This window comes from Calonectris borealis, chromosome 5 (genome assembly GCF_964195595.1).
Source record: "Calonectris borealis chromosome 5, bCalBor7.hap1.2, whole genome shotgun sequence".
In the NCBI taxonomy this organism is placed as follows: domain Eukaryota; kingdom Metazoa; phylum Chordata; class Aves; order Procellariiformes; family Procellariidae; genus Calonectris; species Calonectris borealis.
Genome location: NC_134316.1, coordinates 10,658,331 through 10,684,599, shown reverse-complemented (window position 1 = coordinate 10,684,599; position 26,269 = coordinate 10,658,331). Strand labels below are relative to the sequence as shown.

The following is a 26,269-nucleotide window of genomic DNA, read 5'->3' as shown; positions in this document are numbered from 1 at the left end:
AGGTACATTCAGTTCAAGAAAAGATGCACTGATAGCATTTGATCCTTTATAAATAAGGTAGAGTTGGGTGCTTTCAACACCAACTGGCTGAGTCTGAGAGGCAAAGAGATAAAAGCCATTTAAACAAAAACAATCATCTGAAAATCAGTGAAGGGCTCTCCAGTGAAAATGAATGCTGTAATATTGCAGAGACATAGAGGAGGAGGATCTGCTTATCCAGTGTGATACATTTGAGGAGTTCAAGATAGAAGATGATGAGGAATTATTAAAGATATGTGATGGGATAAACATGAACGATCATCATGAGGTCTTTTCATCTCTCTTCAATAAAGTAAGTAGGCCCTCACGTGGGGCACAAAGTCAGGCAATGGCAAAGTTAACGCACTTTGCTTGAAACCAGCCTTGCTGTGACAGAAAGCTTCCCTGTCTTCCAGGTGAGCCGCTCTCCAGTCTCCATCCAGCTGTTGTCCATCCTCCAGAGCCTGCTGCACTTGGAACCAACTCATCACTCCAGCCTCCTTCTGTGGGAATCCTTGGATGCAGTAGTGAACAGAGCCCTTTTGCTCGCAAATGACAGTAAGAATGACCATCCAGCCTTGCACGCTCCTCTTGTTTTCCTCGTCCCATCTAGTGCCCACAAAAGTCCTTCCCAAATGCATAAGAAATAATCTATGGGACTTGCTAAGAGCTGAACAGAAGCTGGGACACCTGCTGCACAGGGTCAAGTCTTGATGTGAAGCCCCAGCCATGCAGAGCTGGCCACGTTTAGCAGTGGTCTTGGGATTCACGGTCTCGCTCTGATGGTTAAGTCCTGAGCTTTGGATCATGGGAGTCAGGGGGAATCTGTCCTCGTTGGCATCTTGCCCCTGGTGCTGGCCTTGCTGGCAGGCGTGCTCAAAACAGTGTTTATGGGCCAGGACCATGGGAAGGAAATTGCCTGGAAGCTAAAAGTGCACTTGTGTAAAGTGACTCCAGGGAGTGGGCTCTGTGGCTCCAGATCTGCTGCTTGGTGAGGGTTGAATAGCATGAACTAACCTTTGGGGCCCATCCCCTTCTCTGACCTCGACCCGTTTCTCTAGTCCAAGGTAACACAGTTGAAGAAGTCATCGAGAGGCTGTTATCTATCAAGAAACATCCAAACAAGCAAAAGCGAGCTGAAAACCGGCTGTCCGGGAGTGCGAATGGAGGCGTCCAGGCTGAGCTAGAGCCATGTGCACGTGCAGCTCGGAGCCCAGCAGGATCATCAAATCCCTCCAAGGCACCAGCACCTCCCTTAGGGCCACCCACCAATGAAAAGATCTCGTCCTCCCAGTTCACAGCCTGCTGTGCTTTGCCAGAGACATCTAACCCTCCACCCAACGCTGCTCCTGCCCCGGCACCTCCATCCCCACCACCTCCACCCCTGCCCTCTGGCACAGCAGCCATGACCCCCACGTCCCCCATGATGAATGCACCTCCAGCCCCTCCGCTCCCTGGCATCCCTGCACCCCCGCCCACGTTGCCTGGCATGGGAGGCATCCCTTCCCCTCCGCCCCCATTGCCAGGCATGGGGGGCATCCCTCCACCCCCACCCCCATTGCCCAGCATGGGAGGCATCCCTCCCCCTCCGCCCCCATTGCCAGGCATGGGGGGCATCCCTCCCCCTCCGCCCCCATTGCCAGGCATGGGGGGCATCCCTCCCCCTCCACCCCCATTGCCCGGCATGGGTGGCATCCCGCCCCCTCCACCCCCATTGCCCGGCATGGGGGGCATCCCTCCCCCTCCACCCCCACTGCCAGGCATGGGGGGCATCCCGCCCCCTCCACCCCCATTGCCAGGCATGGGTGGCATCCCTCCCCCTCCACCTCCATTGCCTGGCATGGGGGGCATCCCTCCCCCTCCACCTCCATTGCCTGGCATGGGGGGCATCCCGCCCCCTCCACCCCCATTGCCCGGCATGGCAGGAGATCATATAGAAACCGTCGTGGTCTCCCAATTCAGCTGCCCTCTTGGCTCGGGCAGGCCTCCCCACAAGACGGTGAAGACGCCAACGTTGAGAATGAAGAAGCTGAATTGGCAGAAGCTGCCCTCCAACGTGGTGAGAGGTGGGTGCTTCTGTCATAAAGTCACTGCTGCTTTAGGGGTGACCGTAAAGGGGAGAAAACACTGTCTTTGAGTTTGTCAAATGTGGTTGACTCCATTTAGATAGAAAACTTCCCTGATTTCTATTACATCTGGCCTACAGAGCTTAAACAAAGTGGTGTGAAACTACTAATATAATATAATAACCATTCCAACTAGAACAGTAGTTTGGAATAGCTTGTTTATAACTAAAATATTTTGAAATTAAAAGAAGGGGGAGGGATGTGAATATTTCCCTGATCCACCATAACATGCCTTAGGCTTGAGTTCTCAACAGGCTCTGATCGGATTCCCCAGACTTTCATTCTCGAGTTCATCTATACTTATGTCTGGGTATATTAAAGTCATGAGTAAGAGTGCAGGTAAGGATCACATCACAGTTCAAGAAGGACATTGAAAGAATTGGAGAGCCATGGGTATCATTGACTTGTCTCTTGATTTTTGGCTTACGTTTCCCTGTCCTAGTGGACCCAAAGAGAAGCATGAAATGTGAGAAGAAGCCAGGACAGGTAACGTCAGCTTTGTCCTAGACAAGCAAGGCATCTACTGCATGGAAGTTGGCATAAGTGAAGTCTAAATAAGGCAGGAGCCGTTAATTGTTGGGATTATTTCAGTAGAGACTTCTACAGGCACGTTGGGTGATGGTTTTTTTTTTGAAAAAAGATTTTTAAGAAAGTGCAGTGGGAATTAATTCAAGCAGTCCTATAGCCGGCATTATACAAGGAGGCTCAATTATAAAATGAAAAATGGAGGAAGGCCACAGTCAGAAAATGTCCAGGTTGTGGCCAATCCCTCAACTAGCATGCAAGGAAGCAAAAATAACATCAGCCCTGGGACTAGGAAAGAAATGGATGAGGTCCTTCTCATGCTGATCTGGTTTGCCTGCCGTGGAGGAGAATGCAGTTGTATAGGGAGGGATGGGGCTGTATGGCCTCTGTGTGCCCAGTGCTGCATCCCCTTACCAGCGCATCCTGGGGTAAAGCACCAGGTTTAATTGCCCTTCAGGCCCTTTGGATCCTGCTTGTGGGACTTGTCTCTCCTAAATAATTAGCATTTGTTCAGGACTCGTATGTCTCTTCTTATTTCATTCATCTTCTGAGAAGTGTCCCTTCTAGCAACTCACATTGCCCCAAAAGCCAGGAGCTTGCAGCTGTCCCTGTAGCCAGTCTGAATACCTTGTCTTTTTTCAGAAAGTCACTCAATGTGGGCTTCAGTGAGCAGCAGCAGCGAGGAAACTATAGAGCCCAATTACACAAGCATAGAGCAGCTGTTTTGCTTTCCACAACCAACCCCCAAGGAGAAAACGGCTGCACCAGTGAAGGCAGAACCGAAGGAGGTGAGGAGATCCCTCTCGTTCTTTCGCATAAAGATCACTGCAGACAGCTCATCTAATACGAGATATCTTCTTTTTCTTTAATGAAGATCACATTTTTGGACTCCAAGAAAAGTCTCAATTTGAACATATTTTTGAAGCAATTTAAATGGTAAGATATGGCCAATTTTTGTGACAGTTGACAAAACTTTGAGCAGGTTTTGCATAGTATCTGGAGGTCCTCATGAAATCTATTCTAGCCAATGTGCTTTGGTAGTCTGTGTTACTGAAACATCGGAACATTTCCCAGTTTCTCCTATACTGTCTTTAAAATACTGGGTTTAGGGGTTTAATTGCATTTTTACCTACAACATCCCTGTAAGTTGGAAAAGGCGTTACATCTCCATGTGACAGATAAAGAAAATTGTGGCACAAGCTCTTAGGGTGACTTAGGCTGTGAGACACCTCTGGAGGTTGAACCCCTCCTCAAAACAGGGCCAATGGAGAAGTTAAGAATGAAAGATTTTTTTTAATGTAATCAAATGCCCAGAGGCAGTCATCTGAGTTGCAGGATTGATCTCTGGCCTTGAGTCATTAGACCAGGGCCAGAAACAAAATTTGGGGCATGGCAGGGATCCAGGTCCTGATTCTGAGTTACGCGGGGACATATCTTTCCTTTTGGATTATTGTGGCTCTCACTGGGGAAAGCACGGAGTGCTTGCACAAATACATGTCTCGGTAGCGTGTGACTGTGGAAGAGGGGCCTTTGGGTGACGGCTGACTCTGCTTTTCCTCCCTGCAGCTCCAACGAAGAGGTGGTTGCCATGGTCCAGAATGGGGACCGGACCAAGTTCGATGTTGAGGTTCTGAAGCAGTTGCTGAAGCTTCTGCCTGAAAAGCATGAGGTCAGGAGGAAAAATGGTACCCCTACTTCACAGAGCTGAACACGCAGTGCAGTCCTGCATTCTTGATTCTTTATTTCTCATTAGATAGAAAACTTGAAGGCCTTCAAAGAAGAGAAATCAAAGCTTGCAAATGCAGATCAGTTTTATCTTCTCCTTCTTCAGATTCCCAGGTAAGGGTGTTGGTCATGAACTTCAGCCCAGTTTTTTTCTGGGTTTACCTCTGGGAAGTTTAAGTTTCTTTATAGGAGTCTCACAGACAGACACTGATGGATGTAGCTGGTGGATTCCCCCTTCCACCTTAGAGCCATCCATTCCCCCTTACCCTTAGATGACGGGCTGTTGCTGCTCCAGCACCTCCTCTCCCTCTGAAGTAGCAGAGGCTGGCCCAGACCCAGGGTCAGACTTGCCCAAGGAAGCCACATAACTTACTGAAAGGCAGTGCCAAATGCAATGCCAAGAAGGGGGACCCCATATCCCATGCGGTGGTCAGTGTTCTCTTTGCTGATCACAGTGCGTCAGCAGAAACTACATCCCCACTGGTCCCCAAGGCAAGCAGCAGCCCCTCGCCTCCCTCCACAAGCCACAGACACTGGTTTGATGTGGATGTGGTTGACAGCCATATTGTGGGGTTGCCAGACTCACTGGTGATGTAGGAAGAGGGCCACCGTGCTGGCCAAGATCACAGTGCCTTTAAGCTTTGAATTAATCTCTGTCCTTAGCTACCAGCTGCGCATTGAATGTATGCTGATCTGTGAAGAGACCACCGTTGTGCTGGACATGATTCAGCCGAAAGCTGAAGCCATCCGGAGAGCCTGCGAAGGTAAATGACCTGACCTTACTTCTGGATCTTATTTATGACAGGAAGCTGTAAATCCCCCAAAAACTCCCCAAAGTCTACCCAGCCCTCAAAAAAGTCCCCTGTGGTCCATTCACTGGTTCGCTGCAGAATACAGGGTGCAGCTTTAGGTATCTCCACTGATGGTCAAAGCCCTTAATAGAACCAGAGATCATTTTCCCTCACCCTCAAGCCTCTTTTTCTGCAGCTGTATTCCTCTGAAACACTTTCAACAGTGAAGCATTGGAAACTTGTCAGCCCTTTCAAAGGAGCTGAATTTAGACAGCAGAGCTAGCCCTGTTACAGCTAATTCATCCAGCATTATTTGCCACGTTAAGACCTTCACACAGCAATTTTCTCCGCTGCCAGAAAAGCACAACCCAAACTTCCCCCAGAAAGTAGCGATGCTGTAGTTATTCCCTGCCTATAAATGGAACCAGAAGAAAAAGTTTGTTATTTTGGGCTATAAATTGCTGATGCTCCAATTTTATGAGTACATGGAGAGATTATGCAATAGATTTCGGCTTTCTGTGGCAGAAACCTCAGGTCCCACTCCGCTGAGAGCAGGATGCTCTTCTTGGCACTGTCAAGTGCCGCCTGTCCTACAGATCCGGTTCCCCCAACTCCTGCTGGGGGTTTCTCCATCTGGCATTATAGCTGCCTGCTGGGATAAATTGAAGCTTCCCCCAAAAAGTGTCTTCCCAGCAGCCCAGTTGTCCTTTTGGAGCTGTTCCTGCCTCAAAGCTGAGTGCTTCAGAAAGCACACCACTGCAGCACTCTGTCGTAAGAGCAAGGGCAGGGACTGTACCCTTCATGCCCTGATAATCACCTCCACCATGCGAGACCAAGAACAGGGCGAGCGTGTCTGGTTTTAGCAGCTGGCAGATAATCGCAGGACTGTCAGAACTGGCTTTACTGCACAGCTGAATGGAGTCTGCAAGATTAAATTGGAGCCCAGTTACCCTCGCCCACACCAGGGTAAATCGGGATATTTCCAAGGAAGGCAGCGAGTTGATGGCTGTTAGTGAGAAGAGTCCAGCTCCAGGTTATTTTCCATTAGGAATGAGAGACCAGATGTAAAGAAAGAAAGAAACGTAAGTCAACAAAAACTTTTACAACTCTTGGAATTGAATCTATGTAGAATCAATTTCTCTGCAGGTTGAGTCATTGGGCTGTGAAGCTAAAGTATCAGATTTGGTTTGGTGGAATTCAGAATCCCAATTTCAATGCCGGTTAGGAAATGTTCCGGTGTAACAGAGGCTTTTGTTTTTCAGATCTTCTGAACAGTCATCGCCTGCCACTCTTTTGTCAACTGATTCTCAAAGTTGGAAACTTTCTGAACTATGTAAGGACTTCTTTTATCTTGTCCTCCCCCCATTACTGTATGATCTCCTTTAAGATTGTAATTTGAGTGGACACAGGAGTTACATCTGCTTTCTTTCTATTTTGTAGGGAAGTCACACGGGTGATGCCGACGGGTTTAAAATCAGCACTTTACTCAAACTAACAGAAACCAAAGCAAACCAAACCCGCATTACGCTGCTCCACCATATTCTGGAGGTACCACTGCCAAGTCCTGGGCAATAGGGAAGGGGGAGGATTTTATCAGAGATGAACCATTTCTCCTACTCTACTTCCAGTTAATGCCACACGCTCGTATTCGTATCCTCCCTGGCTAGCCGCAGAGTGTCACAAGTTGAGAACGTTTGAATCACTTAGGCTGGTGGAGGCTGCTTATGGGAACTACTCAGGAAGCTCCTTATTTTAAGACTTGTTCTGCTTTCCTCCAGCATCTTTCCCAGCAATGGCTGGAACTTCTTTTTTCATATTTGTGCAATCTGCACATCATCAGCTGCAAATCACAGAGCACATGGCTACAAAGCTATCCTGGCTGGTCTGTACCCATTCAGCCCTTCTGCCTTTCCATCGCCTTTCCTTTTTCCACCAGACTATGCTCGAGTTTTTCATGCTCCTCTCCAAGCCCCCATGGCTTTCTTATTCCCTGCAATGCTGTTTTTTCCTTTTTTCTCCATGCTCTGCTCTGCCACGTTCATTCACCAAGGTCCCTCCATTCCAGTTATGCATGTTCAAGCCCCGCTTTAGCTGGCAGTAGCTTCAGACATGAAAGTAAATTATGCAAATAAGATTCAAGTCCTTTTGATACTCTCCTGGGACGTAGGAAGTGTCAGACTGCATCAAACCACAGACCTGCCTCCTCCCATGGCCAAGAGTAGGTGTTTCAGAAGAGGGTAGAAGAAGAGCTCAGCAGCAGGTCAGCTTTGCCTTGAACTATGAGTATTTCTCAACATTCAGCCCTCTTGTATGTTTTTATAGCCTGGGAGCAATGCCTTCCCTCTCTGAACGTGCCATCCTCTTTTGAATGCAGCTTGGCTCTGCGAGAAGAAGCAAACTGCAGAGGGGGGCAGCAGCAGGACATAGCACAGTCGTCCTTCCCGAGCACTTCTGCCCGTGTCTCTTCCCCCCAGCTTCCTCTCTCAGCTCCTGCCATAACAGCAAATAACACTTTTTTCTCTCTTCCGCTTTAGGAAGTAGAAAACAGCCACACAGACCTGCTGGAACTGCCAAAGGATCTTGAATATGTTTCAAAAGCAGCAGGGTAAAATTGTGTGTCACTTCCTTTGAACTAAAAACAAAAATAAATCCCATACACATCAACAATGTACCAGAAATTAGGACACACGCAGCTGGTATAGCACATTAACAAGATGGCATCTTACTTAGTTTTAACTGAAAGATTTGGTTGATGAATGTTGAAACCCCTGTAATATATAATAGTTCTACTACAGCTGGCAACACTTAGGGCTGAAATTTGCAGAGCATTCAGTTAGTGTTGCCTCCCAGGCCCTTCCAAAATCTGCACTGCCTTTGTGGTAGCAGGAGCTTGTAAAGGCCAACTACCCAGAAGCATTTCTGAAGTGCCTGCAACCAGGGAAAGTGAGCTAATGCCGAGCTCTGAGGGTGGAGAACAGCCCTGTGAATGGGTGGACTTTTTTGGGGGCATTCATCTACTCAATACACAAAGTTGTAGGTAGACCTGGCAGCCTTTTCATAAGTGCTGTGGAGCGAGGCTGTTTTCCATGAGCTCGGACTGTACAGAGTTCAGAGCTCAGGTTTCAGTTCAGTGAAGTGGTGGGAAGCAGAGGGACAACCAAACCACCAGCTCAGACTTGTCCACTCTTTGGTCAGCGCAGGATGCTGGAGTGTCAACTAATGGGGTGGTTCTGTGTGATTTCAGAATTAATCTTGATATTATACGCACGGAGTCCAATACCAATTTAAAGAAGTTGCTGGAGCTTCAGCGAAAGGTTTTATCATCAAACGATGATGTGAAACAGCAGTATGAAAAACCTATCCAGGTCAGTAATGGAGCTCCCTTATATCTCCCCCATTATACACACAGAGGCAGTATGTAGTACATATGCAGCTGAGGAGGCTCATGAGAGGGTGGAAAACATTGCTGCAAGACATGCTCTCAGATTTGGCTGCAATGCCACACGACCCATTGGTGTCTATTTGCCAGCTCCACCCCAAACCTAGATACCTTTGGTGAGGCCATTTCTTAAGGCCCCTGCCCCAACTACTTTCTCCACTCTGTTGTGTTACCCCTCACTTTGAATGAAGATGTTCACCCTCGGTGTGGATCACCAGAGTAAAGCCCTTCTTTTGGGATTAAGCTTTGCATTGAGCTTTCCGTGTCTTGCTTAAGCCACCCCTGTAAACTGGATTAGCACGGTCACCCGGAGCAAAGATCATCTCCAAATCTCAGTTTCTTCCCACACCATAAGCTCTGCTGGAGTTAAAAGCTGGGGCTCCAGAGCCCTGCTCGAAGCTCTTACGTTGACATCCTTTTTTCTTTAAGTGCACTTCACTCATTGTCCTCTGGATGGTGTTTTACTGTGTATATTAAATGCATTTCAGGATAGCATTGATGCCTCCAAAAAGCTGGAAGAAGAATTTGAAACCATTGAAAGAAAGAGAGAAGAACTTGCGAATTATCTCTGTGAAGACCCAAGCAAGTTGTCCTTAGAGGACATATTTAGCACCATGAAGACCTTTAGAGATCTCTTCATCCGAGCCCTGAAGGTTGGCGTCTGCGCACGTGATGCTGAGCATCCCCAGTACTGATGCATGCCTCTGCTCCGACAGACAGGGGTGGGACAGGCACCCGAATCCGGTGGGGGGGAAGATGCTGGTTACGGCCGCCTCCTCTCGGCATTTGGCATGAGGTCACCTGGGGAAGGGGTGTCTGATCCCTGCTCCACTGCATCCTCATGCAGTGCTGGTGCTCCTGGCCTGGCCCAGACCATGGTGATTTGTGATTTCAGTGCAGCTGTAGCTGCAGAGTCACAAAAATGCTTTGGAGTCAAGTGTGTCAGTTTTAGAGCAACGGGCTTATAAAACTTAACCATGCACTCCAACCTGAGCAAACAGACTCAGAAAGCAGATGTGTAGTAAAAAAGCCACCAGTTTGCAGGAAATTGTGGCTTCGGTACCTTCCACTTTTGCCTCAGCTAAAGGTCAGGCAGAAGATCTGCACGCTGGTAGGTAGCTGTTTCAGGCGAATCACCGCTGCCACCTCCTACTCAGATGTGGCGGAGTCCCAGCCAAGCCAGTGGTCTCCCTCTCACCCTCTTGGCAAGACAGTCCTTACTCCCCATGCCCATTTGATTTATTGCACAGGATTAGACCAGAATTTCTCTTCCTCCTTTGCAACCATCTGCAGATCATCTTTCTCTTCATTGACTTTTCTAGCAGACATTTAGCCAACCTTCTTATGTCCCTGTTACCTCACTGCAGGAAAACAAGGACAGAAAGGAGCAAGCTGCCAAAGCAGAGAAGAGGAAGAAACAGCTGGAAGAGGAAGAGGGGAAGAGACAAAAGGGAGAAAATGGAAAAGTCAGTGAGTATCTGAAAGGGCTTCAAAAAAGAGAGATGGACTTGCGATCCCAAATTGGCTGGGAGAGCCGACAGGAGCTCTTTGCTGGTCCTGCTTTAATGGACCAGTAGTGGTAATTTATTTTGTGGGTTTCCAGGTGCTGGCTGACTAAAGGCTTTTAGGTGTCTTGCAGCCATAGCTAAGAATTGACTTTTCACAGTTGCAGCTGGGCAGAGAAGTTAATTTTAGGTTTGCTGACTGAACAGCAGAGGAAGAAAAATCAAATCGAAACATTTCAGTTAACTTTTTCAGTTTCTAAACATAACTTTTGAATCCCAAATCTAACAAGAAAGATTTTACTTCTCCCCCCAGCAAAATCCCCATATACACTTGAATAGTCTCTCTTTACCAGAGACTACTGACATCCCCAAAATCTTGCAGATAACTTGCATCTGCCTTTCTCTGGATGAAAACAAAAGGCACAACTGAAAAGTACAATTGGAAGAAGCTGAGTGGAAAGAAAAATAAAGATCATTTTCCCTCCATCTCCCCCCACTCCCAAAAAAAAGGCCCCCGCCAACACGGATAGCAAACAGGAGGTGTTTCAAGGAGTCGGTACAACCAGGCACAAGGACGGGCAGAGCCAGTGCCACTGATGCCAGCCTGGAGCACCCAGGCTTTTGGGTAGACCCTTCGGCTTCAGCCAGGACACGCTGCTGCAGGGGCACGGAGCATGGGCTGCTCCCAGGCCTGGCATCGGGTGCCTTGCTTTTGCCCGGTGGTTGCTTGTACCAGGACAGCAGTACCTGCCCCAGGCAATAGCATCACTGCAAAGTGTCCTTCTGCCCCATCTCGTGGGCAGATTTAACACCCGTCTCTCTCCCTCTATCCCAGTTAAGAAGGGGGTGGTGAAGCAGGAGGAGGTGTGCGTCATCGATGCGCTGCTGGCCGACATAAGGAAAGGGTTCACACTGAGAAAGACAAAGAACAGACATGAGTCGGATGCACTTCCTAAAACCTCACCTGCGGAGAGCCCGGAGGAGAGCCAGTCCGGTAAGGACACAGACCCGACTGTGCCTTCAGCTATCCGTTCCCATCTGCCCCTGAGCCTGAGCCAAGCACACAAGCAAGAAGCCTTCGCGTTTGCATTTGGGACATTTATTTAAGGACACTCTGCAGCCAGTGCTGTGGAGAAGAGGAGCAGAGAGCCCTAAGCTGTTGTCAGCCAGGTCTGCCCCGGAATTAGCAGCAATTTGGAGCAGCATGGCCTTGCACCCGCGCTGATAAACCTTCTGAGAGGCACGGCCCATGGGTACCATGCTGATGGAGCACTGGTGTCATCCCCACACAAGTCCCCTCCGTGCTATCGAGTCTCAGTAGCACAGCTGGTCACTGCCGGAGACTGCTGCGCCCTGTCTTACTCTACATTTGGGAGTCTAAAGACTAGAAAACCCTATTTGGAAGGACCCAAGTCCTTTAGGTGCTTTTTAGGAGACAGCCCATGGGTTTAGCTTTTCTTCGGTCTCTTGACCTTGATGTCAGTGCACATTAGATAAGTTGAAGGACATTGGCCTACCATAGAGCCTGACTTGTGCACGGTGGCTGTCCTAAACCTGCTCTGCAAGGGCAGGATTAGGCCTGATGGGCCAGCAGTCCTCATGCAGCCAAGCCAGCCGTCCCACCTGGTTCAGGACCTCACAGGTTCCCTCTTCCTGCCATAGGCTTTCAGGCACCCTTGTGAGTCCGGGGGCTTCCATGGAAATCAGCCGGTTGGCAATAAAGACACATAAACACCTGCTGAAAACAGAGCAGGAGCTTTGCTGAGCCGGAGCCTTGGAGTTCAACTGGGGTGACCACATGGGGTATGAGGAGGGGAGGTATAGGGGGGATAAAATGGTGCTGCCTCCGCATAGCTGCATTAAGAGTCAGTGCATCCTTCACAGGCAGCTGCTAGCTTGTAACCTCTCCCAGTGGCAGAAACACCTTGGATGATTCCAGGTGCAACTCTGCAGCTGTGGCTGATTGCATGTTTTTTGTTTAAAGGAAAGAGCATTAAGGATCCACAAGCAGCAGGAAAGCAGATCAATGATAAGACCAAGCAAAACAACGATGGTCATCCCTCAGAAAGCACTCCCGCCTCAACCGCTGCCCTGATGGAGATGGGTGGAGATGCTACAAATGCCTCAGCTTCAAACCAGGCGTTATCTAAAAACAATGCTGGAGGAAATTTGCCACTAGAATCCCGGACGGAAAGCCCTTCAGTAAGCTTGGTGGAAGCTGACGGGGCCGGTCAGGCAGACAGCTGGGCAAGCCTCCAGCTGAGCACAAAGAGCAGCTCCATCGCCTTCTCTGCTGCTAACATAGGCACGGGGATAAGGTTTGCGAGCAGCAGTTCGGGCACTGCTCTGAGAGACCAACTCAACGGGTCCATCTCAGAAGGCCAGGACAAGGAATGCCCAGCTGATGGCTCAGAGAGCTACAGGCTGGCGCAGGAGTCAGAAACCCGGGTGAGCGAGACTGGGGTCGACCCTGGCAGCGCTCAGTCCGCTGCCTGCGATGAGGCTCATCTAGCAGAGTCGAAAGAGATGGCGAAGGAGAATGAAGACCCTGGCACAGACTCGCTGTTGGACACCTCTCAAGAGAAGTCCTTCTCGGAGGAGCCAGCCACCGACTCCTCTTGTTCGGCAACACTCCCCCCAGGGCAAACTCACGCCGACAGGGAAAAGCAGAGGCCATCTGGGAAACGGAGGAAGAAGAAGAGGCACAGCAAAAGCTACTCAGGTAGCCTATTTCATATATAGCCCTCGGGGACTGAGTTAAACTGGGGAGGCTTCCTCATATATTTGTATGTATCTGTTCCTCCCCACTTTGAGGTCCAATGCCCCCTGCCCCTAGAGCCACGCTGTTTCATGGAGCTGTTATTTTTTTTAAACCTGAAAGAGATTTAAAAAGAAAAACACAAGCATTGTTCATTCTCTTGACATTTATAAGTAGTTTATAAAGGGGTAATGATGAATCAATAATTAAAAAGCCCATTACACATACGCACTAAAGATGGCAATAAGCACATCTGTCAAGTGTGCTAATGACAGCTACAAGGCACGGTTATGTGTAAACAAGAGCTCCATTAGACTCCAGAGCAGTGATTAAGAGGAGTTAATACTGGGTACTTAATCAGTGATCACCCCCTGTCAACTACTTACAAACACATAAAACCAGCAATATCAGCGCTGCCGTAGGGTTGTTTGGTTTTTCCTCTCCCAAGCCTCGTTGCAAGAGCGCTTTGCCTGCAGTGACTTGACAGCCTGCCCCAGGGGTACTCCAGGTGGCTTCTGAACATCAGGCCCTCAAGCCATGGCTGCAGGGTGAGGGGAGAAAGCCAACAATTAAAAAAGAGCATCTTGCTGATGCTTGTGCGAAGGATCATATTTGGCCGGCTGGATCGGTCCCTCACGCTGGGCTGCCCCACTGGTGCCGGGAGAGAGCTCGGCCGCCAGAGGCATGGAGCCAGGTCTCCGCCTCACGGCGAATGTCCACAGCCAGTCCCAAACCCGGGAAGTGCGTCCAAGTCCCTCAGACTCTACCGAGCTGAAGCCGCCCTTGGGTGGGTACTTTAATCCCAAATTAGAGGTGCCTCATAGGGAAGACACATGGGTCTGTCAGCCTTTAGAAAGATACAATATACCGTCCAAAACCTGTTTTCTGCAAGATCCTGGGGTCAAACAAATGGGCAGGAAAGTGGTGGAAGTCTCTTTTTATCAATGTGTAATGTTTTCCTTCCAAGGAAAGTGGAGGAGAAAGGAAAGGAAAGGAGGGTTTGAATACCCACTGCTGAGAAAGACGGCATGGGTTCAGCATCTACCACAAAGGGACTTACCCTTATAATGCCGGCATGCCCTGGGGCTGTAGTTACTTATGTTTCTAAACGTGCCACTTTCACCTAGTTAAAAAACAAGCCACAAACCAGAAGTGGTTTCCCGGAGCAGTGGTTCCCAAACTTGCTTCCCAGGAGGCAGCAGGAGGAGCTGCAGCAATGGGAGCACCCCACGCTCCCAGCTGTGGCGATGCTTTCCTGACGTTCGAAATCAGTATTTCTGGCTTAAGGAACTGACCCCCCCAAAAGCCACAGGGCTTCCTGGGCATCCAGGGATGGCAGCTTAGGAACCTCTCTGCTACTAGACAATGCTTTCATCATAAAAAGTTCCCTGTTGTTACTTTTGCCTTGCCATGATCAGCTGTATTTAGTGTCTCTCTTTTGTTTAAAAGCAGAGGTTGAGACTGATACTGGAGATAATAAACCAAAAAAAGGTTGTGTGGTACAATGAGGTATGTAAACTCACAAAGGTGTTTTTATGTGAACTAACCACAGCATTGGGACTTTACAGACCTAATCAGTATTCAGCGTATCAGCTAAGCTTTTTGTCTTTGTGTCTAATCACAAATACATGTAAAATAAATTTGTTACGCTGATTTTTACTCTCCAGGGTGTTGATCTTGTGTTGAGTGGAGTCAGTGCTGATCTCCCCTCGACACAGGGTCACAACCCACATGTTTGTCCTCTGTGTTAGCAGCCAAACTGCCTTTCCCTGCGGATAATTAAAAGTCATTACTCTAACCAAGTGAATCCAGCTTCATGTGATAAACAAAGTCCTTGCTTTGATCCCATTATTTTCTCAAAAACTGTAAAAATGCAATTTCAGTACCTACCTCCTGCAAAGAACAATGTTTGCTTTGCTTGCAGGTAGCCACTTCCTACAGAACCGTTCTGGAAAAGGGAATAAAACACAGGAGCTGGGGAGAAGTACTAGTTGGGGCAATATACCAGCTCCAACTCAAAGCCAATTCAATTCCAGAGTTGCATACGGAGTAGTCCGTTGGAGCAAACAGACCGTGCATACTTCTTATGTGCATTCATGCAGCTTTCTGGGATGGGGGTGGGGGGTGTAATTTGGCTTTTGTCCCCCCAAAAAAATAACACAGGTCAACCCAATTTCTAGTGTTTCTGTGTACCAAGTCCCTGCATCCTTCATTGATGCTGGCAACATACAATTGCCCCTCAAAAGAAAACTTAAGGAGTTTCAGGATGAGACTTTCATTTGCAAAACTTTGCCTGTTTTTACAGCAAGTGGAAAGAAAAGCAAGAAAAAGAAACAATCGAAACACCCACTGCACTGAAATTGCATAGTTACACATTGTCCTTTCCATGCTGATGAGTATCTCTTATGAACTGAATCAATAATGTCAAATCTCTCACTGTCTCGTTTCCTGAAAGGCACGTGTTTATTCTCCAGCATCCCCAGTGCCCGGGGCTGGGAGCCCAGCCAGGAGCCCTGCTCCCGTGCAGCCCTGTGGCCCCAGCCCCTGGGGTGGTAGAACAGAGAAATCTCTGCGGGATTTCCACACGGGGTTGCTTTTGTTCCTGCACCTGAAGCATCATTGCTAGGAAGAGAAAAGGAGATATAAATTGGGTAGTTACAGTCCTGACTACTCCTGCCCTCCTCTTGGCCCTTTCTGTACCGTACCACATCAAGTGGAAAAGGGAAGTAGCTCTTTTGGTTTAAAAATCCTAAGGAAGATTTGCTGCAAGAGCAGAAAATAGTAGCAGCGAGGCACAGCTGAGAAATCTGTCAGGATCAGTGGTTATGCTGCACAGGGAGGACAGCTGAAACTGTGAGTTAAGCACAACTCGGATTATATATGTTTTAAGCACAGGAATTCAAGCATGCAGGCTTTAAAAAGTCATATTTGAAAAAAATAGACACGCAGACAGCTTTGAATTCCCCTTAGAAGGCATAGGAAAGCAGTATAGAGGAATGCGTGGACAAACAGTACCTTTATGAAGTGACCGAGTCAGGCAGGAGTTTCAGCGCATCCTTGAAACGCAGCGCCTGGCACAGCCGCATCGCACCGGCAGCGCCCGGCTGTGCTTCGGTGCCGGGAGGGCAGAGACGAGCTGCACCTCGAAACCTGCAATTCCTTTTTTCCTCTGCTCCCATCTTTATGTCACTTGGAAGGGTTAGAGGAAACAAAAATCCGTTTGCTTCTCTTAGTGTCCAGCCGCAGTGCTTCCTCACCCAAATGCAGCTCAAGTCTGTCCCTCTTGATATGACAGACTCAGCAAGCCTAGAGTGCTCCCCATCAATATTTTTTTCTAGGATGTTCCACCTCATTTTTTTTTCCTTTTATTTATTGTCCCAAGTGCACGTGATCTGTTCAGGTCAGACCACCAGTTCTCTTTTGGAACAGGATATTTCTCTCTCTGGTGGATTTGCTGGATGTGGAAGTTGCTAGGTCTCAGTGAAGCTGCAGGAATCTTCTTCCTTCTTGTGCAGATCCAGCTGTGGGGATAAGACTCGATCCCCTTATCAGTTTTCAGAGCTTCTGTAACAGCAGCAGAGTACTGCCAGGAACAGTCCATGACTCTATGAAATAATATTTCAGAGCAATAAAAGACTGTTGTAATCAGCTACTGAGCTCTTGCCTCACCTTGACTATATCTTGTTACGCAGCAACTTCTGTATTAAAATGTTAATATTCTTTAAATGTCAGCTTTTACACCCAAAGAGTGGTATCCCACATTATTCCATGTTCCTGAAAGAAATAGTTAAGCTTGTTTTCCCATGGAATCAAGGCACTGGTGGGCACACTGTATTCATATGTGTGCTGGTAACATCTGAACTCATTTCCAACCAAATCTGAAAAGAGCTTGAAGAAGGACCATTTAACAGAAGCTGACGGTCAAACAGAGGAGGGACGGTACAAATGCTGGACTCAGGGGAGATGCCGTTTGAGTTCCCTTGTCTTAGACCTTAGTGAATCACTACAGACAAATGTTCAGGTCTGTTCATGCAACTCCCTTTTTCCTCTCCTGCCATCTTTATGTCACTTAGAAAGGTGACGGGAAACAAAAGGCTTGAAAGCACAAGTCCATTAGGAACCAGGCTTTGGCAATTTCCCTGCTCACAAATCTTCTTGATTTAGTCCCTAGAAAATAAAAGAACAAACAAAACGGAGAGCATAGGCCAGTGCTCCAAGACGGCAGCCTGGTGAGGAGGGAGGGAAGGGGCAGAGGGGGACACAGCGCTGCCTGCCAGCAGCTATGACATCCACGTGGCACAGTGGGACGTCAGCCTCCCCCTGCAAAGAGGCAGCAGGGTTTGAGAGTCAAGGTTTTCCTTCTTTTTTTTTTTTTTTCATTGTTTTCCTTTAGTTCTAGAGAACCAGATGCTTCACCTCCCCTTCTGCAGACTCAGTACTGTCTATGGGCAGTTTTCTAATGGACCACGAGAATGTAATCAAGCTAACGCTTGTCTTCCTATATGGAAGGATATATTCCTTCGCCTTCATGTCTGTCATTAGAAATGGTATTTGCTTTGGTTATGGAGTGGGACAGGCCCTTAAAAATGACAGTGTGCCACCCCATCCTTCTGACAGTCCTGCTAAATCCTCTAGGTTTAGTAAGTTCAACAATTTAATATCTGGAAGCATATTCCAATATTCTGCTTGGAAAACATGAGACTCATGTTGTTGGACTGAACTAGTGCCCAGCTCAAAAGCCATGTTGCCCAAACTCTTGAACATCAGGATAGTTCTGGAAACAAAAGTTTTTTATTAAGTACATAAAGATTTAGCTCTACCTGCTTTTAGATTATGTGAAACTGGTTTCCCTAGTAGCACCCCAACCATTACATACACACACATGCAAAATCACACTGCTTTCATTTTATAGCTGCAAATAATTTGCATTTCCCCCTCCTCCTGCAGGTGTCACGGCAAGGCAGAAGAAATAACAGAGACCCCGTGAACCGCTCACACGTCCCCGGAGTGCTGCCAGCTTCTCAGAAGCCGGGTTCTGCATCGCCAAAACACCACCGTGGTCACCTCTGCCCCACCGGGACGCATCGCTTCTCCTCCTCCTTTCGTTCCCCTCCCCGAGACCCAAAGAGCCTTCCCGGAGACTTTGGCCACCTCGTCCCATGCCTTACACCCGGGGCCCACGGGGCCGGGGGCCGGTTCTGCGCCTGGCGGTGTGAAAGGGACAGACCTCTTGCCCACTGTCCTCAAAGCCCAGTCTTTCAACCTGCTCTTAGGCCAAACTCCTCTTGAAACGACAGCTGAGTGTGGCCCAAGAAAGGACCGCAGTGTTTAGCCCTCAGAAAAATTAAAAAAATAGCAGTGCCTCAACTAAATTAAGGTATAAATTAAGCAGTGGCTGTACCATCACAGGTGGAAGTGTGTCACTCCTCCTTCTCATCGCCCACTGACGACTTATATTGGACCAGGTCCAAGAGCCAGATCAGACAAATGTATTTTTACTCTCAATCATTTAAAGCAAGGGAAATCGGTTATAGGAGGAAAAAAGTAAAAAAAAAAAAAAGATATGTATTTTAGTAAGCATATGGCCACATAAACAGTGTCTGGTTCCTACATGACGCTTCTGTGCAATTAAGTTGAAGCTCATCAGTAGTCTTGCAGTAGTCTTCTCACATGCACAGATGTGTCCATCAACTTTTGGAGAACCAGGGCCCCAGTTCCTGTTATTAAAGCACCAGAAAGAGGTTTTCCAGAGTGCTCTATTGGACGCATTTTCAGCTCATCCTTTAGTAAATCTCTGGGTTTGAATGCCATTGTCAGCTGCTTGCACTCAAAAGTTTTTGTGTTCAAGCTGCAGAACGTGTAGGTTCATGTTCCTTTTGCTTTAAAACTGGGAATGTGCAGTATTGTGTTTTCAAAATTCAGATCTTTATTTCTCAAGTTTTTTAATAACATTGTATCATAGTTTTGTACATAGCTGTCCATTTAAAATGATCTATGTTTGTTGAATCTATGGTGTGATACTGTGCTGAAACATGAATCAAGTGGAAGAGCTGGGTACATTTAAGAACTATGCCTTTATATGGTAACTCACTGTGGCTAGACTAATGTTCAGGCTAAAGCTTATTTTGCTTTGCTTAATGGGACTTGTAATGTCCTTGTAATACTGAAAACTTTGCTGGACTAACTTAGAAGTTAAACCAAGAATTAAATCACTGGTTTATTTTAACCAAAACATTGCTATGGGCATATTGAGAATCAGTTAAGCAAAGATCAGCTGGGAGCAGACGCGTGGGCAGCTTCAGTTCAGGAGACCCTGCAGAGCGGCACAGCCCGTTGCAGCTGAAGTCCCGTTCCCAGCTGGCAGAAGCAGGCAGAGCCCCACCATTTCCTGCAGAACCATGTAACCCGCCCCAGGTTTGACTTGCAGGACTGTCTCTATCACATTTACAGGTTTCCCCTTTTTATTCCTCTTTTCCAGTCTCAGAGCACATCACCCAAAGCATCGGTCCTTTTGCTCCCATTGACCCAGCTTCTCTGCTCTCAGATTAGACCCCAGGCTACAAAAATCTGAGTATCAAACACGTTTTCTCAGCAGCTTCGCAACCTCCGTGTTTCCAGCAAGAGCCTTCCAGCAGTCAGCCTCCTCCTCCCCACCTCGCTGTTTTATCAATAGGAACAACATCATTTTGAGATTCGGGACTCTGGAACAAACAGGCTTTCTGGGTGTTACCTAGAGAACCTTCCTGCTGATGCCCCGCAGGCTGCTCTCTTCAGATGCTGCAGCAGGTGTCCACTTCTCCGTCTGGGTCTTTCAGCTACCCCCATTTCCACCTAGGGAGAGCAGCTCTTTTCACACAGCCAGAGGTTTTATTGCTCTGCGTTCTTACCTTGGCCTTCAAAGAGAGGGTGTTTGGCATTATCTTTCCACTGCCCTCAAGAGTTTATGGAGAAATGGGTTATTTTGAGCCACTGCCTGTTCTTTGTTCCATAGTCATCTGTGAAAACTATATTAAATTAGCTATACAATCACATCCCAATAAGCAGGCTGAAGCACAGCATTTATAATTTATTACTCCAGAGCAGCTCTGCTTCCATTACAGTGGTTATTTAAGAAGAACAGGGGGACAGAATCAGAGCAGGTCAAAGAAAGATGTTCAACTGGGATGTGCCCTTTTGCTCCATTTGTGACCTTGAAATAAAGCTTACGATCCTGAAGATTTTTCAGTGGTTGCAAGGCCAATTTAATCGCTGGTAAAAACAACATCACTTGCAGCTACTTCAACAGGTCTGTGGTCATTTAAGCCAACAGTGAGTTTGGACCTCAAAAAGGAATTCTTGTGGTATATTACAGCAACTGCACATGGAGTCCAGTATGTAAACCAGCCTGTGAACACCACAAGTTTCTCGCTGCCAAATAACTGCATATTCCTTAATTAAGCATTGGCTAGATGATAAAACGAAGCTGTGGAAGAAATCAGCAGAAGTCTTTTCCAAGTATTTCACATCAGAATTCAGATATGTTTAATGGGATGGATTTTCAGGGTTTGTTTTTTGTTGGTGGTTTTTTTTTTTTTTATTTCAATACTGAAAATATTTCAAAGTTTAGAATAAAATAAGTACTTGACAAGTTTCCTTTCTCTTGGGGATGGGGAAGGCATATGATTCACCAGAATATGTCCATCAAAGTCCTATATTTTCCACATTATAAAGCACCTAAGCATATCGTATATGCTTAGTAATAATTATCCATTGTTTTCTCTCAAAGAAACAGAGATGTATAAATGGAGCCATATCTAGTAGATGAGCACCACCACAGCGTTGCACTGTACTTAGAACGTGGCTGAAATTTCTGTGTCCAAAGTTATGCCAGTGCCTTTCGCTTTCAGCATACCGTTTGGTCCTCTCCTACATTCAGTAGAGCAGAGGGGGCTGAGAAAGACATTCTGTTCTGGTTAGAGAGAGAGAGGATAAATTGAAATAAAAGAAAAATGCATGAGCCTGTTTCAGCAAAATTAACCAGTTTTCATTCTGTCTAAACATAAAGCCTGGATCTACAGCTTCGTGTTTCTTGTTTTCTGTACACAGTGGTCAACTGAGTACAACATACAAGCTTACCAATACCAAAAGTTAGCACTGTACCAATCCGAGCTTGCTCTATCTATGTGGTAATAGTCACGGCCATGAAATATGGGGGAACGTGTTAGTCATGGGGTTATGTTCACCTAATGCATCTGAAAGCAAATACAGTCATGAACCAACTCCATCACGAACCACGTTTTGTTTGGTCACCTCACAATCAAGCTGTGGGCAGGGTATGAAAAACAGCTTTGCCATGTCTAGAAGCGTGACTACAGAGGGTTAAAAATGGGGCAGTGACAGCGAAGGGACCTTGCTGGGTGTTTGCAATTACTACACAGTGACAATCTTGCAGAATAACTGCATTGTTTGCAGGATTTGCAATGGCAACGCAGTCCATAGTAAAGAAAAATGTTTCCAACTCCTTAGTGTAGAGCAGGTATCAGACTTCGAATACCATGGAGAATTTGATCACTGCGAGTTCATCAGCATATCCAGCACTGTAAGTGTAACTCACTCCTTCAGCCGTGCTGCGCTAACACTTAATTCACATTAGGGACTCTCAACGCGCTCTTTGCTGTGGCATGAGCAACTCTTGCAAGAACTGTGTGTGACAATTCATACAGAGCCAGGTGTCGGTAGGAATTAGCAGGAGCTCTGCTCTTCCCTAATGGAGACTTTAAGCAGACTCAGCTTACATTACTCAAAGTCAGAAGACAAGAATCACTCTGTGACAGTCAGCTCCTATCAACTCAGTTTAGATACACTCCCAGCCTATCAAAGTAGGTTTTTTTCTAGGATTAGCAGTCTTTGCCGATGACACCTACATTATGGTTACAGTTCGTTTGCCCTGCTCTGGGCATGCAGAACCTGATGTGTTTGTTTAGTACTTAAGCAGCTTCATACAACGTAATCTGCAGTGAGTTTAGTCATTAATTGGTGACAAGTAATTACCAAATCCATCAGGCAGAATAGATGGAGAAAGTCAGAGCTACCACAGAGAGATAGGATTTGCCCAAAGAAGAAGAGGCAGCACAGGCAAAAAGTGTAACAGATCTACGATGTCTGCTGCTGTGATCCTTCGAAACCCACAACTCGGTTTTGTAATCTAATTGAAACCCCCAACAGCACACAATTTCCAGGAGTGATCCTTTGAGGCCAACAGACTTTTTCTATACACTTTGCCATGTTTTGTAGTCTCCATTCTTCAAGGTCTTCACAGCTCAACTAGACAAAACCATAGCTGATCTGATCTATAGTGGTGGTGAGTAGTCCTCTGTGAGTGGCCAGTGGTAGTCCTCTGAATGGGAGCTTGGACAAGACCATTTCCAGGGTCACCCCCAAACAACATTTCTATGATTCTCTGTTCAGCAAGAACCAGATACAAGAGAAGCAGAGTAGCTCAGAAAAGATAGGAGTAGTAGGAGTTCAGAAACCCTTTCAGGTCTATACGTTAATCCTCTTTGGTGAACCGGTATCATACACTCAGAAGAATATGCCCCAGGAGTAGTGACTACATTCACCATAGTCTATAACCAGCAGCCTATAAACCCGTCCTGAATCACAGCCAAATGGTTTGCTTCTCTAAAATACCTCCTTAATTGGAGAGACCCCAGGGAGAACAGGAGGACAGAAGGGTTTTTCTCCCTCCAGGTACTTTCAGCGGCTCTACTTCACTTGCAGAGGTCTAGAGGACAGAGGAGAGACCCTGACCTCCGCAAGGCGAGTTGTGTGACACATATGGCTGCCTGCAGAGGTCTGGGTGCAGACCACAGCATAACTGCATGTAGATTAAATGACAGCTAACATGGTAATCTCTTCCAAACCATGACCTATCTCAAACCTAGCAAATATTCAAAGATTAAAGCTATTATATCCTGTCACTAATCCCTTCAGCTATACAAGCCCCAATTAAAGTAACTGCCCAAATCTTTTCCATTGTGAAGAGTTCATCCCTACTCTCTACAGAGACGTCAGTTAGTCCTACAACCCACCTTCTCCCAGCCTCCTACCTTTCTCACTCCATCCCCGTACTCTCCATACCTCTTCGCACGGTTCCTTGGTTGAACTGCCTCACCGCTCTGTCGCAGGGCACAAAGACCAGCGAAGGGGTCTTAGCAGCAGTGTCCCTCAACGTCTGCCACCCACAGCTGCTGCTGCTGGTCCAGGCTCCATCTGCAGCAGATCCCAAGGCTTCTGCCTTCCCACCAGCTGCCAAAAAGTGCAGCCAGTCCCCTTAGAGGGCTTTTTCATTAACTTCATCGCTAGGACCGAGCCCGCAGGCATTAAGCACATAGACTTCACAGCCACGCTCCAGCCAGCAGCAGCGGCAGTAACAGAGTGAAATGTGAGCACTTTTACTTCGTTTCCAACTGCTTCCAGCTTTTTGATATGAGAAAATGGAGACATAGCCGTAGCTGGATCTTAATAAGGGGAGAGGCGGGTAACTTGCTAGATTGCAAAGACTAAACAGGTTTTTGACTGATGGAGTACTGAAATGAAATGCCAGGGACTTGGGCTCCTGGGAACACCCATTTTTCTGCCACTAAGTGGCTTCCTGAGTGGCTGTGGGCAAGGCATTTCTCTGTGCCTCAGTTTCCCCATCTATAAAATGGGGGCAATAGTATTCTTTGAAACACTTTGACAACTGGTGATGAAAAACACCACAAAAGAAATATTGTTAGCAATAAGCAAAAGTAAAATTATACTTCTCTTTTTCTCTTTTCTGACATTGCACATGTTTGCAGCCATATTAAAGTCAAAACAAAACGAAGAGGGTAACTTTCAAAGAACTACTGTTCCCCTAAGACCTCTCTGAACCCAGATTGCAGAAGACCCTTGGAAACCCCTAGGAATGTATCTGAAAGGAAGAGGGTGACCCTTATAGCAACAAGATTGCTTGTGCAAGAGAGGATTAAGATCTCTGATTTCTTCTATTTCTTATTTTTATCCTTGTAAGAATCATAAACATCGGGAATAAATGACACCTGTTGAAAAGTCAGCAGTGAAGAATATCGCACTGGGAGCCTCTTAATGCAAGCAGGCCCCTGAATCCAAACCACAGCAAGTGTAGCCCATTGGGAGGTAACGAAAAATAGCTTTGTACTAGTTAGGGACCATCTATCTGCATAACCAAGTGACTAACCACCTCCCTGGTTGGGTTATACATCCTGTAACTCACTTCCAGCCATTTGGTAAGGAGTACATCTTCTTACCCTCAAAAATATCTTGCACTGCAGATATTGACTCTTGTGCTTACACTTTTGATGGTTACCTTCAAAGCGTATGGGGCATGGTTTTTAAACAACTTCCCCCCTCCAAAAAACCCTTTAGGAATAGCACACAAGGGGAAATACCAGCTTTTCTGAAGCATTCATTGAAATCCCTGTTTCCAGCATAATAATGACCAATAAATGAACTTCCAGCTACAAAGAAAATCAAGTTTTACAAAATAATATAGCCTCATATCAGCCCATCAGCAACACTAGAAATGAAAAAATGAGAGTGCTTACATGGCCCAGGACACAGAGGTAAGATGTTTTTTGGATCTAACTTAAAAATCTAAACCCTATGCCATCAAAATACAACTTATCTTTCTAGGCTAAGGAGAAGTGTGCCTATTTTTAGCACATCAGTAAGCAGATGAAAACAAAAGCCTGTATTGCGGCAGTCCTCAAACATCAGAAGCTTTTCCAACAAAACAAAAGGTAGAGTAGCAGAGCGCTGAAAACAGCTTCACAGTTAATTACAAGTTAATTGATTTCAACTGGATCATCAGAGTTGGGCTGGTGTATTGAATCAACCTCTGATCCCTGCCCTGCCTAAATGGTGCCAGCCAATTACCGAGCTTTTGGAGCTTTCTGCAGTATGCTAGTCCTTGCTTGCTTGCATTGAGATGTGGGTGTATATGTATATATTTACCAGAGGTGGATTTTTGCACTTTCTAAGGAGAAATTTCATGCAGGTTTTTTTTTTTAAATATACCCACAAGCTCATTTGAACAGTATCAGCAATGTAAGTTACAGCTGCCTTAAAGTTATACCAAAGCTTTAATCTTCCTAACAGCATGGATTTCTCTACACAGTCTCAAAAGTATAATCTTTGGAGGTACATTATTGTAAGCCTATTTATCATTCAAAGCATATTAGCTGTTTCTTGTGTAGTATTCCTGGTTTATTAGGATTTTGAAAAACAAGGCTTTTCTTTACACAAACCCTGTAGCAATTTAGAAGAGCACTCTGATTAAAAAAAAAAGAGCTTCCTAATTAATAGTCTTTTACTGATTCCTCCAATAGCTTAATTAAAATCAACAAGCAGCAGAATTTCAACATTATTATTTCTAATAAATTTTTTTTTTTAATCCGCTGATTTTACTCCTAGTATTTCTAGCAGAAAGTGGCTTATTTCTCATTAGGCTCTTTCATAGTGCTGAATCCCTCACTTGTCCTGCTAGGGTAATTACAGACATCTGTACAAGTTTAGCACAAAGATTGTGAAGTCCTAAAGGGGATACATTAAGTTGTTGACATAAATTAAATGTAAGCCTGCTTTACCTTTGGGAAAGTGTTAGTGCTTATTTGTGCAAAAAAAATACTTATGGAAACCAACAATAAATTAATTCAAGTAAACAGCAAATACCGTTAATACTCATTTTCTATTATAGGCCTTTGGCTTAGCTATTTTAATTGTTTCCATTTTGTATGTAAATCAAGTGTTATTTTCTAGTTGATTTAACATTTAATGTTTTTAATGTAAGTCATTCTTACTAAATTAAGATTAAAAACACAAATCAAAAGTTTTATTGCTTTCTTTTGCCTTCGGTCCACTGGTTCACAATTTTACTGGGGCGGTTGTAAGAGCTGGACACTATCATCAGTATGAACTGCTAGGTTTCAAAGACAAACTGTTTCAAATTATAGGAGACGCTTTAGAGGTGTACTGTGGACTAGAGACGCATCAATTGTAGGTTTTAATGGGGCTCCCTTAAAGAGTTTTGTCTGTGTAAGTCATTACTTAAAATTGCTGCGTCAGGAGGAAAATGGTCATTCATAAATATTAATCTAGTCCTTCGGGAATATAAACAGGGTGTATACACCAAGTGAGTCTGATCCTGTGCTAAACATAAAAATGAAAGTACCCATCCAGTTAACTCCATTAAAGCCGCTGGTGCTACTAATGTATGCTTTGTTAAAGACTTGTGTAAGGGCTGGGACGATGTTCCTGTTTACATGCAGTCCCTAAAAAGGCTGCATCTACCGTGTCATTTCGGAGCGTTGATAGTTTGCTCATTGCTCCTCGTTTAACAT

At 46.2% G+C, this 26,269-nt stretch overlaps 1 protein-coding gene across 2 annotated transcripts; it reads left to right on the top strand.

Annotated features, from left to right (window-relative positions):
• The first annotated feature begins 2,028 nt into the window (after window positions 1-2,028).
• On the top strand, window positions 2,029-18,425 carry LOC142082684 (inverted formin-2-like). Of its 2 annotated transcripts, XM_075150950.1 has the most exons (16): window positions 2,584-2,630; window positions 3,312-3,457; window positions 3,544-3,605; window positions 4,236-4,338; window positions 4,423-4,508; window positions 5,058-5,158; window positions 6,448-6,518; window positions 6,626-6,733; window positions 7,720-7,790; window positions 8,430-8,550; window positions 9,113-9,277; window positions 9,992-10,094; window positions 10,965-11,123; window positions 12,114-12,851; window positions 14,337-14,396; window positions 17,835-18,425. In XM_075150950.1, the coding sequence occupies exons 2-15, from the start codon at window positions 3,323-3,325 to the stop codon at window positions 14,393-14,395; spliced, it is 2,082 nt and encodes a 693-aa protein (XP_075007051.1). In that variant the 5' UTR covers window positions 2,584-2,630; window positions 3,312-3,322; the 3' UTR covers window position 14,396; window positions 17,835-18,425. The 2 variants fall into 2 exon arrangements, with proteins under 2 accessions (XP_075007053.1, XP_075007051.1); XM_075150952.1 differs by lacking the exons at window positions 2,584-2,630; window positions 3,544-3,605 and adding an exon at window positions 2,029-2,084.
• Window positions 18,426-26,269: the final 7,844 nt, after the last annotated feature.